The following is a 19,589-nucleotide window of genomic DNA, read 5'->3' as shown; positions in this document are numbered from 1 at the left end:
TATCTTGTTCACATACCAGCAGAAAGTATGGGACAAGGAGGCAGGAGAGAGGAGGAGATAAAGATATTAGGAAAAATATTTAAAATTAGTAATCAGTGAACCATTTCAGCCAGTGGTTTTCAATCCTGGCTGTTCATGAGAAGCACCTCTGAAGCATATTTTAATGGCAGATTTCCAAGTTCCGCCTCCAGAGGCTGTCATTCAGCAGATCTAGGAATATTTTCATATTTCCAGGGAGATTCCTTGATTTTCGAACACTGAGTGCTCATCACCATCCTTAACAATGAACTGCTAGACAAAGCCAGGAGGAGAGGGAAAGGACTACTGTGTACTGACCCTCATGGGGCAATGGGGAGTCCACTGTTCAGGAGCGCCTGGGCCCACTGGCCACATATCAACTTCCACTCCTGAGTTGGAGGAAGAGCTGAGCTTAAATCCAGGTGTTGCCCCTAACCACTGTGGTCTCTACCGGCATAGGTTTAGTGAAAGATACCAATACCAAAATGGAGTCACCTTACACCAGACCTAACACAATGGAGCAGGGAGGTCAGGAGGGCGGGGCTCTCACGCACAGGCCACTGTGATGATAACCACTGCAAAGACTCCCTGCACAAAGGCCACTGCAACCTTACACAGTGACTATTTCTACAGGGATGTCTGCCCAGCAATTGCCTATTTAGTCTTGGGCCAGTAGCACCTGGTTAGGAATCCTTGTAAGTCAAGGGTAACTGCTTCAGAACAACTTATGTAATCTTTCTCATTTACCTTTAAAAACTTGTCTTTGTCTCCCTGAATTATTTATAGCACACACATTCCAGTTTGCACTTTTCTGAACATTCCTGGGTAAATTCTTTTTTAGATCTCAAGAGAGCCATTCTCTGTTGTTATATAGGTTGACAATTTCCTCATCTGTAACAGCTCTTACAACACCGAGTGTGGGATTTTAGAAAACACAGATCTATTGCAGCTCATTCTGGGAAACTGTAATCTTTTATCCTTTCTCTTATGAAATTAAACTGAACACAGTGTTTAAGAGTGAAAGAATATTACAGATGGTGGCATTTAACTAACCTTTGACAGGATTTTCACAGAATCACAAAAAAGCAGAACTAAAACAAACTTGGGAAGGGCGTTTAGTTTTGAAAAATGGTACTCTACTCTTTAGGGTTTTCTTTTATGAAAGAACTTTCAACAATCACTTTAAGTTTTCAACTCTAATTTCCCTGCTTCTGTGGTCTTTAGAGTCACTTCACCATGAGTGCCTCTTTGATAATACCGACAGTTTAAAGATACCAGTTCAGAATAACGGAAAGCGGAGCAAAGGAAGGTTGGCCAGATGCTGAACAAGGTTGTTAGGTGTGCTAGTTACTTTTTCTGTCATTGTGACCAAATGCCTGAGATAAGCAACTTAAAAAGAGAGGTTTATTTTGGCTCATGGTTTCAGAGGTTTCCATCCATGGTTGCTTGGCCCTGTCACTTGGGCCTGTGGAGGCAAAAAGCAAGTGAGCAAGAGAGCAAGAGAGAGTGAGAGAAAGAAACATGGTGGGCAGGGGAATTGGACCAGGATCCACATCTCCTTTGCGAGCACACCCTCAGTGACTTGACTTTGTTCCACTAGACCCACCTCCTACAGGTTCCACCACCTCCCAATAGTGCCACATACAGGAGACCAAGCCTTCAACACAGGGCCTTTGAGGGACAGTCAAGATCCAAGATCCCTGTAGTATCAGGGCACTCTTATCATAGAAATTTAAAAGGTATAGCAGAATTTCTGTCTTTCATGAAGTCTAATTCTTAGGTTGTTAATGTAGCAATCTCTACATCATGTGATTGAAGTTTAATAAAATGCTATTTAAGAAGATGGGGATAAAGGAAGAGATGGAGCCATTTATTTTGAGAGATCAAAGGATACACATGTATAATAGTGACTGTGATCACTGAATTTGTGCCAACTCGTGTGGGGTGGTGTGAGAAGCCTCAAAGACCTCTGATGGCAAGAGTTCCGGGAGTTTAATTCTTTGCTCGACCTCTGGGCCCGTTATATACATGCGCTCGCTATGGCCATTACTGCTCATGACACAGAGCTCCTCATAGCTCCTCACTTAACTCCTAACTACTACTTCTAAAGTGTTGTGTCAAGGGTTAATGCTTCATAACAACTTTTGTGCTTTTTAAGTTAGAAAGAACTAATTTTCTGGAACCAGGAAATTTTTCATTTCAGGAAATTAAATAACAAAAATGAAGGAAAAACACTCAAATCACCCACAAAGAAAACCGATCAGCTCCCCGTTGATCAATCAGTTCTGTAATAATGTGACACAAGTGTCCTTAGAAATTAGTTTTAGGCAAAAGCATACAGTAAAAATCATACAACTTCTCAGGAAAATGAAACTAGGGGCACAACACCTTAAAACTACACTACTCATGGTCCCCCCCCCCCAACTCAATAAAAATGGCAGGAGTTTCCAACATGCTAAATGGCTGGAAAATATAAATACCAAAGTAAGTACAAATAACTCTGAAAAATTGAGTAGAGCCTGTGATCATGGCTGTCAGAGGATCGCAGCTCTTGGTGACTGTAAAGTGGAGAAAGAAGGGTGACCTGAGGCCAGGCAGAAAGTCCTGACTCCAGAGGTGGGTGTGCGTGATGCACCACACCGTAGTGAGCCGAGGCGCTGGCGATGTTTGAGGTGTGTCTTGTGTGTTCTCTTGTGGCTCAGTGCAGCTGGTGCAGTTTCCCGTGTTGATCTCCTGTTCCTTGGGGACCAAACTGCACACAAACAACGTGAAACATGCACCATGTTTAAACCATCTCCTAGTATTAATGAAGTAGAGCGTGCATTTCCAGAACAAGTGATACCACAGCACCATGTTTGCTTACAGGCACTAACCCCAATGAAGGTTTCAAAAAATGCTGACCCATGTGGCTTCTGGGGTATTCTCCAAAGAGACTTTTTTTTTTTTTTTTCTACCTGTCCATCTTGAAGAAAGTCAGTTTTATTAGAAAAGTTATTTTTATTTAATGAGAAAATAGCTCACACATTGAAGGCAAAGCTCTCGAAACTGAAAAAATTCAATTTGACTTTTACCTTTTCATGGATTAGGTAGATACTCTGGGTACTGAGCATTTAAAATTCATTGGCAGCACAGAGAAACACAGCTGAGACAAAGGAACAAAGGATCCACCTTGTGAGTCATCAAAGTGCTTTATTTTGTAAAGCCTGGCTCATGACTGGAGTGTATTGTTAGCACTGGGAGATACAAGGCAAACTTCCTCACTCTGTCCAAACAACAGAAATGATTGACAGAGGCTGTTACAGACAAAAATAAAGCATTTTGTAAACTTCTAAAAGCATACACAGATTGGCGACAAAGAAAATGGTTACTCAAATCATGAATATGTACCTTGTCTTTACTTCAGGATCTCATGTCTGTAAGTCTTGGGTCAAAGGAATCACGGTACAACTTTGGGACACTGAAGTGGGGTTGATGCCATAATTAATGGTGGTAGTGGGGAACCAAATCATAGCACTGATTAATTTAAATACATAAAATACAGACTTGTGCAACTATGTTACAGTGGAGCTAACATCACTGGAGAACAGATCATGTAAAGTCAGGAGATGGTAATGGGATGACACTGCTGCTGGCTTCCAGAGATGCTGTGAAGGCAGCCCACATACCCTGGGCACACCTGCAGCCTCCAGTAAAGGGAAGAGGCAGCTTGGGGTGGGGGGGTTGGGTTGTAGGTCATTATCAAAGGGTAGATTTATTTTTCCTTTTCTGAAACTGCCTACAAAAACCATCTCATGTTTCGAACAAAGAGTTTTAAAGGCACAGCTTTTAGCACAGCATATAAGTTGATAACCTACTCTAAGCAAGTCTAGTATTTATAACTTGATGCCTTTTAGAAAATGCAGAGAAGTTGGTAGGTACATGGTTTATGTTGGAACTTTTTAACCTGATTAAACACAATCAGCACAGTTTAGGGCAATGAACTTATATAACCAGATTTGGATTAAAATTTTTTTTTTTTAAATCATTAGGTTGATAAATGTACATCGGAGGAGACAAAACAATCCTTTTCTTTTTATTGTAAGACTGTCTATCATGTACTTTGAACAAAACATTCACTCAAAAACACAACTGCAGGACACATCTCAAAATACAACAAACATCATTTCACCTACACTGTAAAATGACTCTACATGTAAACTTCAAAAATCACATGCTGTATATTAAGCTTTTAGATTCAAAAATATCCCTGTTTTCCTAATAATGTAAACAATAAAACTGAGGGTTTCAGTTAAAGGGATAATTCGCAACAAAACACCATTGTTGTTTAAATGGTGGTCAAACGCAAAACTCTTATAATTCAGATCTGCATTCAATCCCGGGAGAATTCAGTTTTATTTCTTTGCTCATCTTCCTGCAGCAGGAGATGTAGCTACCATTGCCCCAAACTATGCGCCTCTCAGGTAAGCTTGGTTTTTATGTTGTAGCATTAATTCCTAGACTGCAACATAGGGTGTAACAGTGAGTCTCCAGGCAAGAGAAGGGAAGCAAGCAGTTTTCCTGCACATATTTACGGAGGTGAAAATGTAGACAGAGTCCCGGCATCAGTTTCTTGGAGGAGGAGGAGGCGTGTTACTCCAGGACACTGGGGGTCCCCAAACTGCGGGGATGGAACCTCAAACCAGTGCACATGGAGTCGCCGGCATTCTCCCATCCAGTGCCCGGGGGCTCAGGTGACAACTATTAAGGAGTGTCTGCGTGCGAGGTGGAAGTGTAACATTCGCAGTAAGGTTTTCTTTTTTCCTTTTAATCATCATCATTATTATTATCATCATTATTATTATCTTCATTATTATTATGAATACTGTCTCACATCTTTCAACTCAAAACAATAAACCGATCCACAGTTTATCGTGTGTGCCCACCCGGCTGCTCTGACGTGCGTTTCCTTCTACCCTCCCCCCATGTGCTCATTCATTCCTTCACTCATTCCTTCGGCCACAGCCCGAATCAGAAGGTTTCCTTGTGGTAACACATTCTGATTCAAGCTGATGGGTTTTAATTAATTAATTAATTAATTGATTATTTTAAAATGTGCACGCGAGCGTGTGTGCGCACACGCACACACGAAAAGTCAGAAATAGCTAGAACGATGCTGGGAAATATCAGGTAGCTGTTAAAGCGAGTAGCCCCCAAATCAGTCATCTTGGCCTGAAGATGTAAACAAGGAGGTTTGCTTCCTGCAAGATGAGTGCTTCATTGAGTTTGGTTTTCATTTTTCCTACACGAAGCCACCTCTGTCCTTCCCACGCTCATGTCTGTCCAAGGCTGTGTGGGAGGTTACGTCAAGATGTGACCAATAAAGTCCAAAAAGCGCTTTGAATACTGTTCTGGATTCACTGTTGAGATCTCGGCTCCAGCCTGGGCAGTTTTAGAGGAAAAGAATATTGATATAATGTTTATGGTTTCCCTAAATTACTACTCGATATTTATAGTTATTTCCCATTGCAGATGAATATAATGCTATTTTTTTTTTTTTTTTTTGGTAGTGCTAGGGATCCAATGAAAGTCCTCAAGCATGATGGGCAAGTGAACTACACCCCCAGCCCTCCAGCTAACAATGTTCACATCTACGTAGTCTCTACCGTTGAACCACCGTAACCCAAATTACCTAGACTGTTTGGCCTAGTAATCAAGATGCCTACGAATCTATGTCTGAAAATGAAGCAAAGGCTCACAGCAGCACTAAAGACTATTATCACATACCAAAAAAAGGGAAAATTTACAATCTAAAAAAAAATAAAATTGGCCATGTTTGGTACATTAACATCAAATTGATGTGATTGACATTTAGAGGCAAAGGGACAATGCCTTTACGTTGGAAGAAAGCAGACTGGAGATAACAAAAACAATTGGCAAAAGTGAAACCTTGATAACAATGAGGATTGTGTTAATTTTTCAGGACCTCCTCAGTTTACAAGAGGTAAGTGATAGCAGAGACAGATCCTGGGACACTGCCCCAAGCTCTTTATTGGTACCATAGCCAGGTGAGACTCCCTGCCACCCCCAAGGGGGAGGGGCTGGTGTCTTGGCAGCAGGACAGGGGTGACACTGTTCTCCTTTCACAGAGATCTGCATAGAATCAGGAAGCATAATCCCTTGCAGAAGCCCAGGGGGGATTTTCTATTCTGAGATGAACAGTGCTGACCAGCACACTCAAGGTAGCTACTGGCCAGCTTCCTGAACTACAAAGGGTAAGGCCAGAGTTCAACTAAGTCCCTAGGTGCTATGGTTAGACACTCATGTTCATGGAAAAACTGGTAATTTCCAGGCCTGGCCTGCTAGGGTTTCCACTGAAGAGCAGGCCATGATGGCAGGCTGACCCCTAACACCAGCTTAGCACAGCACCCCTTTGCTAAGAGTAACGTTTTGTTCTTATAAACTGCCCATGATTTTAGGCCATGTTACAGAGCTAAACTGGTAATTTACTTGGGAGACTAAGACAGAGCCATGTTGGCCATGGTCACTTCAATTTCATAGTGTACTCATACATCCCCCTGTAACCTACCAAGCAAGGCATTAGAACCCTTTATCAGCCCAGGGAACTAAAGCTCCAAAAATATTTCCTCAAGGTCATACAAATGCAAAAATGATACAGGGATTCTGCTCCAATCCTGTCTTTGAAATTACCGATGGTTTTCATCTGAGCAGAACATGAGAACCAACATGGAGCCTTCTGAAGACCTTAACCTCAACTTATGAGCTGGAATAACCAGGGGGAAAAGGACAGTGTGCCTGTCATGTGCCTAATTTGAAAACAGTGCTCAGAAGGTTCTGATGGTGACCCACTGCACACCTCTCTTACTGATGTGCTCACTGGGCCTTGGTCTATGGTCTGTGGCCTGCATATGGCAGAGCCACCATAGCTATTGTTGATAAGACTGAAATATTTCTTTGGCCAGTGGAATATGGTTTTAGGCTGGTTCCATCTCTGGGATGACAAAGAGCCTTTAATTGAGTTTGCTGGTCCTGGTGTATCTTGATTAACTCCACACAATCTGTGGGAGGCGCCTCTCCTCCATGTCAACAAACAGGACCCAAGTTCATCTGTGTGGGATGGGGCTTCATGACTTTTTAGTACCTGGAAGGCTGTAATGGATCTCTGCAATACAAGTTAATATGCCTAGGATAATGATAATTCTGAGCAAAAAGGATAAATATGAGGGGTTTTGCTGTTATAAAACTTAGATATTATACTCAAGAGATTTCTGTAATAGGAACAAAATACAATTTACTGAGAAATGAAATAGAATCCTGTATATTCAGGAGAATCCTGCTTCAGCTTGGAACATTTCATATTAAAACACTAAACTATCTTCCCTAAACTTTTATTTTTGGGGTATTTTTCAAACACAGAAGAATCTGTATAATATTCTAGTGATGCATGTGGCTGTTCACAACCCCAGCACAGAAACTCCAAAGACTCTCTTGAGGCACAGAAGTCATGGTAAGTGCAGGGGTCGCAGCTGGGCCTTGCTGGCTCTGAGCCTCGCATTCAGACTCAGGGAACAAGCATCACCTAGAGGACTTGGGACTGACGGGAAGAGAGAGGGCAGAGAGAAGGAAGAAGCTGAGACACTTACGCCATGTTTAACAGTTTTTGCGGCATGGGCAGCCTTCTTTTTTGCGTCGTAATGAGTAAGAATGTCAATGATCGCCATGAAGTACACCTCCTTCCTAGGCGAGTCTGGAAAGGGAGAAGAGCAGAGGAGTGAGCTGGGGTGAGGGGGAGTCACAGGAGGGGCAGTGAAACCAGCTCATCGTCTCTCCCGCATCTCTGCTGCCCTCCTTGGACTCAATCTTCTTTCAATCCAAAAAGTAACAACAATAAAAACCCCAAACAAACAAACAAACAAAAATCAACGTCACAGCCTCAGGATGAGGTTGTGAACAACAGAGGTCTGAGGGTGAGATCAAGTGTTTATATTTTTGTTAATCTTTATTTTGTTTAATGATAGTGTACTGATTTGGTATAAAGAAAAATGCTATTTTTAAAATGCTCTATCTAACTAGTAGAACTAATTATGTTCATTAAGGTTTTTCTGCTCTTAGATACACTCTTCATAATTCTCAATGGACATAGTATCAGAATTGATGAAGGCTTTCCCTCCATTATCTACTTTCTATATATTTTCAATAATACGTTTCAAATGATAAATGGTAAAAAAACGTGAATTTGACAGTAATTTTCTATGTTAAAGAAACAATTTTGGTGAGAAAAATAAAAAGACTAAAACAACTCAGACCCACTTGGTTAAGAAGCAGTTTGAGATTTTAGAAAATGCTGTGAGGGGGGTAGCTTCATGGTAGAACTTTCCTAGCATGTTCAATCCCTAGTATAAACAAAACAAAACAAACAAAAAAAAGGTGCATGTTGTATTGTTCAAACAACAAAAACAATATAACTAAGACTTTTTTCATGAATAAATGGCTAAGGAAGAATATAATATTCCTTCAAATATTCAATTACATAGATATTAAGGATTAAGACGAATCTGACTTATACAAGAGGGTCCTATTCCCACAAGAAGGCCACCTGAAGGTCATGGTGGGCTCAACACATGTGCCTCACTCAGGATAGATTTATGATACTTTTGACTTACTTAAAAGATAAGAGAGGGATGCGGGTATTTCTCCAAGTACTTGCCTAGCATGTGTAAGGCCATGGGCTCAATCCTCAGCACCACATGAATATAAATGAATAATTAAGAAAGACAGCTAAGAAAAAATATTTAACAATATTTAAAAATATTTCTTGTATATCTTACCTATAAATGTGTACATGTGTGTATATAGATATATATCTGTAAATGTATAAATTATAAAGCTAAAATAGTTGGTGGTTTTGCCCTATTCCCTCAACATCACAAAATTCAAGGATCTGATTACATTTAATTCTAACATCAGAAAGATTCCATTTCCCTTTAACATACTTTTGTTCTCAAACAAATTCACTTGCACTTTGGAGAGAAGTCTTGCAGGACAGCACACTTGTAACTGGGGTCCTGATTACTGATGGATCACGGTGCAAAAAATCAAACCACTTCACCCGTAAAAAGAATTGACAGTAACTGAGCTTACTTTCATGGCATTTAATTCCATAAACATCGATGTTTGGATCAAACTCCCCGGGTGCCAAGGGTGGTGAGCTGTTGAGTGTATTTCCGGGACTGTCTGGTGGGGTCCCAACTGGATGGGTGCTGTCGCTTTCCCCCTCCTCCTCCCCGTCATTCTCTTCGCACTCCACCTCCTCTTGCTCGGCTCTCTCCACGTCATGAATTCCCACCAGAAGGCTGTAGTCCATGAGCTTTAACTGGGCAAGGAACTGGAGGGAGGAGTCAGTTATATCTTAGGCAAGATTTAAAGACCAACTCACATATAGGGAAGGCTGTGAGGGAAGGGGAGGCAGGGGTGCCAAAGGGGTCCTCCAATCCCCCTGCATGAGGGTCTCACACTCCAAGAGGGTTTCTCTGGCTAAAACACAGCCTTGCATTTGGGGCCAGTTCAGAGTTAGGGTTATTTTCCCTGATATGCAAAGTTGCATGCTGAGGCATGCATTTCTCACATGAGGCTGGGTTACACCAGAGAGCAGAGAGCATGACTGGCCAGAAAGAGCCACAGAGGGAGGGAAGGGAAAGTTTCTCCCAACAATGAGACTGGCTAACAGGAAAACACAGGGACCTCCCAAGTGGCTTCCAGCAGTGTCTCAGAGTGGTTTGGGAAAGCATTCTGAAGTTCAGCTCACCCTGCAGAGGAGGTTATTATGTGGTTCATCATGAATAAGTAAAAGCCCAAGTGTCCCAGTCAACCAGCAAATGAATTTTGTCAGTGCCATCACAAGTAGTGGGGTCCCTCTGTCTTGACCATTGTCAGGCCTCTGGGTAGAAGGAGGAGGATGGAAGAAGCTGAAAGTGCTCTGCCTGGTGGTTCCTTTCACCCCCTTTTCTCTGATGCAGCCCTGGCTGGAATACACTGTCAGGCAAGACCTAGCTCTGTGGGTTTGGCTACTCCTGTGTGCCAAGTTCTTTGACTTTCTATGCCATGATTTCTTTTTCTTTCTTTTTTATTGGGTGGATGCACCCAGGTCTGTGCTTTTAAGTGCAGTGTTTCAATTGATTCACTTGGTGTGGACAGGGTTACTGGGTGCGCATGGCAGCGGTCCATCTGCTGGCTGGGACTAAACGGCTGGCTTCCTAATCCCCCAGCTGGTGGCTCTGCTTTGATTCTAGTTCTGGATTGATTCTGAGCTCCAGGTCCAAGAAGGTGTGCAACCCTGACTCTCGAAGAACTCAGAACCATTCCTGATCACTGAGTGGAGTGGCTGACAGGCTTCTGGGCCATTCTGACAGAATTGAGGAGACAAACTTCATACACAAAGGGCAAGCATAAGAAATGACAGGCCTTGAAGTTCTGGCTGAAAATGAAATAAATCTGTGGAGACCTGCAGGCCATTTCTTTATCCTGAGACATCTCAGAGAGGAGTGAGGAGGCAAGTTCCCTCACTGGCAAGGATGGAGGACTTCTGGGTGCACCTGATCCAGGGAGCTGCTGACCAGCTGCCTCCCATGCCTTTTCCTCTCCATAGGCCCAGGCAGCCTGCTCTGCCACCAGTCCTTTCCCAGCTCCCATGTGGGCACCTTCCTACATGGATCCCTTGGGCCAGCTAAAACTTCCCCATGTGATTAGAACTCAGAAAAAAAGAACTTATATAAATATTATACTCAGATATGGAGAAATAGAATTATTTAAAAGTAGACAGAAGCACCGGGCCCTGTGGTATACGCCTGTAATCCTGGTGGCTCGGGAGGCTGAGGCAGAAGGATGGCAAGTTCAAAGCTAGCCTCAGCAACTTAGTGAAGCCCTAAGCAACTCTGTGAGATCTTGTCTTAAAATAAAACATAAAAAAAGGGCTGAGGATGTGGTTCAGTGGTTAAGTGCCCCTGGGTTCAATCCCTGGTTAAAAAAAAAAAAAAGTATCAATCTTTTAAGTATCGATTTTCTTCTTCTTCTTGGAGATGGAACCCTGGGCTTTGCATTTACTGGCAAATGATCTATCACTGAGCCAGCCACAGGACCAGCCTCAGATGACCTTAAAAAGCAGAGTCTAGGGGCTGGGGATGTGGCTCAAGCAGTAGCGCGCTCGCCTGGGGCACTGGGTTTGATGCGGGGCACTGGGTTCGATACTCAGCAGCACATAAAAATAAAATAAAGATGTTGTGTCCACCGAAAACTAAAAAAATAAATATTAAAAAATTATCTCTCTCTCCCTCTCTCTTAAAAAAAAAAAAGAAGCAGAGTCTAGGTTTTGGAGTCAGAAAAGAGAGTAAGTCTTATTTATATCTCATTAGCTCTGTGCCTTAAGTAGTTTACCTCTCTGAGCCTCATTTACTATAACATAAAATGGGATAATAGCACTTGCCTCCCAGGGGTGTGGAAGGGATAAAATAGGTAATGTAGCCTAGACAAGACTACCAGTGTCCTGTGCACAACAGTGGGAACTGGTACTATAACTGCCAGTCTGATTTCTACTATGGTAGAAGGCCTTTGGTCATCAAATATGCAAGTGACATTGGCTCAAGCTGATGGGCTGGGAAGAGAATCGTGGAAAAGCCTGCCTCACTAGCTCTTGTCTTTCACAAACTTCATTTCAAATTCTTCCGAGGTAGAGTGAAATGAAGTGGGCTGTTGAAACCGAGATTCCTGTTAGAGAAGATCTGCAACATGAAATCAGGGAACCTCTGTGGGCTGGGAGCCCTGGGGCAGGGAAGGCAGACAGGATGGCTCAGCTGTGGGACTGGCCTCCAGCTAATGACAGGAACTTGAGACACAACTGCTCTGTTTTCCCTGTTCCTTCCTTCAAGCCTCTAACTCATGTGTTTGCTTTTCAAGTACAAAAGATTTCAATGTGTGAAGATTTCTAAGTCTTTAGGTTCCCTGTTTTCCTTCTTTCTAAGGTCTTCACAATTACCCGCCAGATCTCTGATCTACCTCTTTTTCTTTCAGAATATCCCACTGAGTCTGATTCCTTAATAATTAATTCCTCATTATATCAAATACACACACACACACACACACACACACACACACACACAGATATAGACAGAACGGAACCTAGGGCTTCAGCTTGCTAAGCACACACTGTACCACTGAACTGTGCTCCCAGCCTATAACAAATCTGGGTGCTGGCACCTTCCTCACACTCTTTAAGCCCCATCCCAAACTCTTCTACCAAATCACGTGTCAGACGAACAGTGAATGTACTATCCTTCACAACAGATTTAAATGAACCTTACTTTCTAACTTTAGTCACACATTTGCTTTAATAAATTACCATCTCCCAACACACCTGAGATGTAAATTAAAATTCTAGTCAACCCTATTCAACATTTGATCACTTATTAAAAATTTTAATTCTCGTTTTTCAGAAAAGAAAGTTTCAGCTCTGCTTTCAGAACCATTTTGAATGTACATTTGATACCAGCATATTTAGGAGTGAGGTCTCTGATGGTCTCAAATCTCTGTCTCAATTTAGTAGCTCTGTGTCTTTGAGCAAATTACACAGATCTCTGATCTCAGTTTTTGCATTCATTAAACTGGGATAGTAATAGTTCTCACCTTTCAAGAGCTGTTTTAAGCATAAAAAGAGATAATGACTGCACAGAAAGGACTTAGGCTCTGTGTGCTTCATGGCACCCATGCCACTACCCCCCTACCTCAACCACCTCTTGCTCACTGCCATGGTTTTGGGTCCATAAACCTGAGACAGCTGAGATGCACTGTACCCCATGTGGAGAGCACAGTTTGCACTGTGTAATATCAGCTCAGTGTGAGCCAATCCAGGTGACTCTCCAGGGTCATGACCAGAGTGGTCAAGAAGCAGGGCAGAAAGTGACTTTCATTTTCTACATAATATCCCCCTGTATTTTTAGTTATGTGTAAAGCTATCTGGACTAAAGTCCCCAGCCTGGCAAGTGACTAGTAGGATAGGATATCAATTGTAGGAAAAAAAAGCAACAGATTCTCAAATGACAATTCCATTTTTAGGGGGAAAAATAGATTATTTACTGAGTCATAATAAGTTCAGACATTTTACTTTTAAGCAGAATGGAAAGAAAACAAAAAATGAAAAAAAAAAAAAAAAAAAAAGACTAAACAAAACAAACTCTACTCAAACTTCAGTGGCTAGGCCAGTCAGCTAAATTAGAAAGTGTGGAACTGATGAGAAAAAGAAAACTCGATTAAATTCTGGTCTCATTATCAAGATCAGATGTCAAGCTACTTCACCATAATTACCTGCTTAAAAATTTAATGATGCTTCTGCATGAATTTCACAACTAAAGACACTGTTATCAGCCATTGAGAAATTTTTAAATGAAAGAACGCTTTATGCTCTGCCTTCATTTCAACAAAACCGCTGAGTGTGAGAGCCACGAACAGGATTAAACTATCCAATCCTTTAATCAACGACATTATTAGAGACAACAAAAGGCTAAGAGGATCCTCGTGTAATTCAACTGTAAGTTTCAACTGCCCGAGTCACGTTATTTCTGGAGGCTAAATATCATAGCGATGTACAGCCAACAGAAAAAAATAAAAAAAAATTTTTGGGGGGAGCAGACCACAGATAACCCGAGGGCTACTTACCATCATTGCTAAAAGAATATTATTCTCAGGATCAAAGATCTGCTGATTAATCAGTAGAAATCCAAAAGAGAATATTTTCCCTGTGGTACTGTATTTCATTACCAGTTAAATCAAGTTGACCCCCAAACAAAGAGGAAATGCTTAATAATAACCACTGACAACTGAGGAAAAATACGTGTTTATTAATAAAAGACCAGAGAAAAATGTTACATGATAAAAGCAAACACTATTTTTCTTTTAACTAGACACTTGTATACTTCACAAGTAACCAATACTAATGTTCTAATCCAAATATGCATACCATGGAGGTTAAAATAATGTGAAAAAATTTTGTTAAATGATCTAAAAATAATTAGGAACAAACTTGGTCAGCCTGAGTGTTTTGCAATGAAAAGAACTGTTAGAAGATTAAAAAGAAAATTAAAATACTACTTCTGCCTTCACGGGAATCAAATGCATGACATTCATTCTTTGGCTCTAGCCAGTTTAATTGTTTTTGTTTAATGACATGAAAAAGAAAATCTTTCCACAAAGCCTCCCTCTAAGTAGCAGATCTTAGTATGTGGGGAACAGTACGTCAGTAAAAAGAAAAAAAAAAAGAGCACGCACGAAAGAGAGGAACAGCCTAGAGAAACTCAGTTTAGTAATTGCCTACATTAGAATTCTCTTTATCCGTCTTGTAACTCAACAAATTCTAAGAAAATAAGGTTTTCTCTGAACTTATTTCTCAAATAATGAAATAAGGAAGCCCAATGGGACAGCTGCAATGTCTTTATTCTAAGCAAGCCGATAGGAAGAGGTATATTTTTAATTCTTAACACAGTATTTACAAAAAGCTCTCCCCCATAACAACCTGAAAGCCCAGTGGAAAGCACTGGGCCCTCCCCGCCCTCCCCCAGGCCAAGGCTGGCTCTCTAGCCCCATGACAATATGCCTGGTGGCTGGTAGAAATTTGAAAAGCAACCAGCGACTGTGTCTGCGTTTACCAACACTGAGATGTGGTTTAGAGGGAAGAGTGCCAAGATTCTAACAGTTACTAAACATTTTTTTTTTTTTTTTTTTTTTTTTTGCCATGCTCTGCTGTCTGACAGAACCCAGCACTCCCCCACCCTTTCAGTACTGGTATCTGTGGGCAGGAAGACCGCCTTCCCAGGTATTTTTCTTACCTCCACATCCTTTCTCAGCTTTTCCAGGAACACCTTTTTGTTGTTGTCATCAATATAAATTTTTTGGCCCTCATTAATGAAATCATTATCCTTTAAAGTTGGTAGTTCTTTGGCCTAAAACAAATGAGAAATAGAATGATAAAGAAGCTTGAATAAAATATAAAAATTTGCATACCAGTGGGCCCTGAAAATTACTTTGCCCTGCTCACCACAGGGGTCTCACTTAAGGCAATGAATGTGGGGTGGCTCAAGTGCCGCCAGGGGGCACCAGTGAACTGTGGTCTCTGGACACATCCCCCTAGGAATAGGGGTTCAGCATGCTCCCTATTATAAGCTTTTTGCAAAACCTTTCATATTCTTCATAGGAATGAACCCCACTGACTTCTTAGCTTCACTTTCTTAGGAGAGGTCCTCTTTAGAACTGGTATTCTTGGAATACTTGGTCAGGAACCCTCAATTTTCTTACTGGTACAACCCAACTCCACCCTTCCTAGGACTCTTGAGTAGCCTTCCCTGGGTTCTGATTACAAATAACATGCTATCTTGCCCATGAAGTTCCATCTGTAATCATATCTAAGTAAGATTCTAGGGGAGACTGAATGATTTTGTTACTTTTATGATGAGTCATGAGAGTCTTCAGGAATATGCCCTTCGTCATAAAATTCAGGATGGGCCTTGTAGAACAACTCACTAAATTGATCATTAATAATTAACAAATAATGTAATCAATGTAAAAAAGTAAAAACCCTAAATGTCTTTAAGATCAATGTTAAAGGTTCGCCTCAACCATGCTAGAAAGGGTTGCAACCAGACCTACACACAAAAGAAGAGGAACTAGAGAAGGATCCTGATTCTCCAAACAGACAACTTGTGTGTTTCTGGGTAACTATGTTTGGGGGATGGGGCTGTATGGGACTGTAGGTGTTAAGGATTAAGGATATCCATCTCAATTCCACAATTCACTTTATATGTATAAGAAAAGATGGGAGAGGGAGTGTGAGAGTGTGTGTGTGGTGTGTGTATTTGAGAAACGTGAAGGCTTAGACGACAGACCACAGCCAAGACAGTAAATTACACATTAGAAATGTGTTTGTAACACAAGTCACATTAATGAAGATGAATGCCATTTCAGGTTCACCCCAGCAGAATTACCTCATGTGACAGGGAAAGTCTAATCCTGCGTCATAAAACTGTGGACAGTGTACTGTATTACTAAGCTTACTTGTGAATTTCACAGGCACTAGGGACATATTTAGATTGGATCAAGTTCAAAAAAGGGCACACCAGATTGGTTAAAAGACTTAAGGGCTTATTGAAAGGATCAAGAGGCAAGGAAGGGTCCTTAGCAGGGCAGCTGAGCAAGAGGAATCCAACACTAGTTAACAAATACCCTCCTCCCAAATGTCTGCCCTAAGGCAGTGCTTAGAAACATCAGGGTTTTGAAGTCAGGAATCCTGAGGTTCCAATTCTGGTTCTACCATTTACGTGTCAGAATTGGAGATTAGTTTCTGAGCTTCTCCAGGGTATTTCTTAATGTGAGGAATGAGGAAACACCACTATCCATGCGGCACCCACAGGTGCTGTGCTAAGTACTCCACATAAAACCCATCATTCTTACCCATATTTTACAGACAAGGAAACTAAAAGTATGCAATATTATCAATGTCTCACAGCTTGGTAACTGATGAGTTGAGCTAGAAATCCAGGTAGCCTGACTCAATCATTCTACTAAGGGAGAGTTATACTGAGAATCAACCAGAAACAGTGTGACACATTTAAATGGTGAATGTACCTATTACCATGACCAGCGCTCATAAGCACCATCACCATCACCATGACTACCACCATCTCTGTGACCATCACCACCAGTACCATTACCATCGTCATCACAACCATCAGTATCACCATGACATCACCACCACCACCATTATTATTATTGTTAGCATTCAACAAATTGTATGGATTTAAAACTGGTATTACGTGTTAAGAGAATGCATACAAAATATTTTCTTAAAAATATTTACAAGGTTAAAAATATTAAAAAGGTTTCTAAAAACCTTTCCTTTCTTTTACTAAGAATTAAATGATCAAGATCAAGTCCCATAGAAAGTGGGTTGTGGGATTGAGATGGTCATTTAATCCTTAATACCGCCAATCCCACACAATTCCATCCCCCAGTGATTTGCACTCAAGGAAAGTTTATGGCTTAGCTTTTAAAAAACAATTAAAAAAAAATCTTCAATACACCCCACTGATAATAATAGCAGTTAGAAATGCACCATTTTTTAAAAGTGAGGAGGAACACTACCATGAATTAAAGGTCTTAATAAACTCTTGGTGTAAAGTTGCCCACAAAGGTGATATCTGCAGAGCAGCACAGAATTTGGGGCAGTGATATCTTAATGCAGCAATGGATTCTACCACCACCCCCCCCCCTTTTTTTTTTGAATGCTGATGGTTTGTACTCAGTTTTCCAAGGCTGCAGTCTTTGAGGTCTGGATCTTTAAAACTTGAAACAGAGGGCAGAGGAAGCCAAGAGGGCGACTGAAGACACACAGAACAGCTTCCTCACTGGGAATTCCCCCACCTGCCTCCATCTTGCACTCAGCAGTCTTTCTGGCCAACTCTATTTCTTTGCTCTGAAGTCAGTTCTCCTGGCTGGTTTCATGGCGATCAGGAGACTCTAAAGGTGGCAGGGCCATATGTATACTGACTACTGTCCTCTCCGGGCTCTCCTGCTCTTCCCCATACCCTTCCCAGAGTGCCTGGTCTTTGGCCAGGACTCCTGAGCTGCTCCAAGGCCCCAGCCAGCAGAGGCTCCTCAAATCCAACCCCTACTATGACCCTGGTTCACATTCTAGTCCTAATAGAAAAACTGACAAAAAATATCTTTCAAAATTTTTTTTTACTGAAAACCAAATGAAAATGTGGCTATATGATTATAAAAATGGGATTTAGCTTTTTAATTAACAAATTATCTATAGTTTATAATATTTATTAAATGCATGGAATAACATTTAGTTATTTTATATATATTCAAAGACAGAAATTTGCTGACTTTTGTCTAACCTTAATTTTCCATGGGTTAGTTTTTCTCAGTGAGCACATTATAATAGTGGATGATTTAGTGAATGATATTTTGCTGACTTAAAGTAAAAAAATCCATGAACTGACAGCTTAGAAGCCAGAGAATACCACTCAACTATGAGGGAGCAGTGAACTCATTCTTAAGGAGTAAATAGCGAATTTACTGGCAACATTGTAACACTTCACATTTTTGTGAAGTTTTTCTTTTAAAGTACAGGATTATAATCTGTCTCAGAGCAAGTCTATATTCTTCAATAGTAAGAAACACATTTTGTAACAATATTGCTCATGGTCAAAATGGTTTATGTGTAACTAAGAGACAAATGAATATGAACATGAGGTCCAGATGTCCACTCCACTGTGCGGGAGCCTGAAGTACACAGCAAGCGGATAATTTTAAAATGTACAAAAGCCTCTGAATATAAATAATCACTTATTATCCCCTGGGGTTCAATAAAAGACATAAATGATCTCTAAGGACATATTTGGCCAGGGGTTTGAGATTTTAAAATATTCAGGATGGCTACAAAGTTCAGTGCTTTTATTTTTAGAAATGAACATATGCCTCTGTGGACAGCTAGGCAGACAAAGACCCAAGAACTGACAGAGCACAGGTTCCTGTGGGCAAAAGAGATGCGGGACTCTGCTTGCTTCCCACTGGAACTGGGTAGAAAGGAAACGAAGACCACAGCCTTCAAAATTTGTTTAATATAAAAACACTTAGCACTTTTATATTTAAAAATTTCAAATTACTACGAATTTTTGCGGAATCTCTGAAAACCAACACAACAGAGTGTTACTGAAAGGATTTACATATATTTATTTCAAATGGGACCTACCCCATTTTTGTGTGTGTGTGTGTATGTGCATGCGCACGTGCATGTGGCAGTTATTCAATTTGGTTCTGAGTTTTGATGTATAACTGCTGTCATTTAATGTGGGAGATAGCATCATAGGATATCTTAAGGTTCAATAAAACCAGAAATTGAAGGGGAATTTTGTTTTAGTGACTATGGTCAGAAACATGACTTTAAAATACAGAATTCAAACTAAATTAATACTGGATTTTATTATCATTCTACGCTTTGTAAGAAAAAGAGCCAACTGTATTGTACATGACCATTAACAACAGAACAGGAAAGTAAAAAATACAAGTTATTAAAGTGCACGAAGCCCACATCTCTGTAATACAGAGCCAAGTTTTTGTTTTAGTCTGGATATAAACCTTACTGGGAAGATGAAATGCACCCGGTCACACTTGAGTGTTTAATGCAAACAGGATTTTGGCACCAGAAGGTTTCAATGCAAAGGATAATATATATCATAATACTCTGTGATTAAAGGACTTGTATTTTAGAATGAAATGAACTTTTGTTCAATGTACTCATTTAGTAAACCATTTAAAAAAATCTAATTGTAAACCTTGATGTCAAAGATTGCTGCATGGTGTCCCTTTGATGGGCTGATACTGTGACCCTCTCAGCTGCACGCACGACTTAAAATATATATACTAATTATTGTCTTATGTTAGGGACTGCTTATGTTCCCAATTTACTTGTTATTCCAAGTCCACCTAAATGAAAATAAACTTGGGAAACAGAATAAAACTTCTTTTAC

At 40.7% G+C, this 19,589-nt stretch overlaps 1 protein-coding gene across 1 annotated transcript in view; it reads right to left on the bottom strand.

Annotated features, from left to right (window-relative positions):
• Positions 1 to 4,801: 4,801 nt before the first annotated feature.
• The window catches only part of Pip4k2a (phosphatidylinositol-5-phosphate 4-kinase type 2 alpha), a 156,816-nt gene continuing 142,028 nt past the window's right edge, over positions 4,802 to 19,589 (bottom strand). Inside the window, exons 7-10 of the mRNA XM_076872955.1 lie at positions 14,886 to 14,999; positions 9,157 to 9,400; positions 7,659 to 7,762; positions 4,802 to 5,436 (exon numbers count right to left, since the gene is read on the bottom strand). Coding sequence (XP_076729070.1) covers positions 5,356 to 5,436; positions 7,659 to 7,762; positions 9,157 to 9,400; positions 14,886 to 14,999 — 543 coding nt within the window. The 3' untranslated portion in view covers positions 4,802 to 5,355. The remainder of the gene's footprint in view (positions 5,437 to 7,658; positions 7,763 to 9,156; positions 9,401 to 14,885; positions 15,000 to 19,589) is intronic.

The sequence above is a fragment of the Callospermophilus lateralis genome, chromosome 13 (assembly GCF_048772815.1).
Source record: "Callospermophilus lateralis isolate mCalLat2 chromosome 13, mCalLat2.hap1, whole genome shotgun sequence".
In the NCBI taxonomy this organism is placed as follows: Eukaryota; Metazoa; Chordata; class Mammalia; order Rodentia; family Sciuridae; genus Callospermophilus; species Callospermophilus lateralis.
This window is presented reverse-complemented; position numbering and strand designations above follow the sequence as displayed.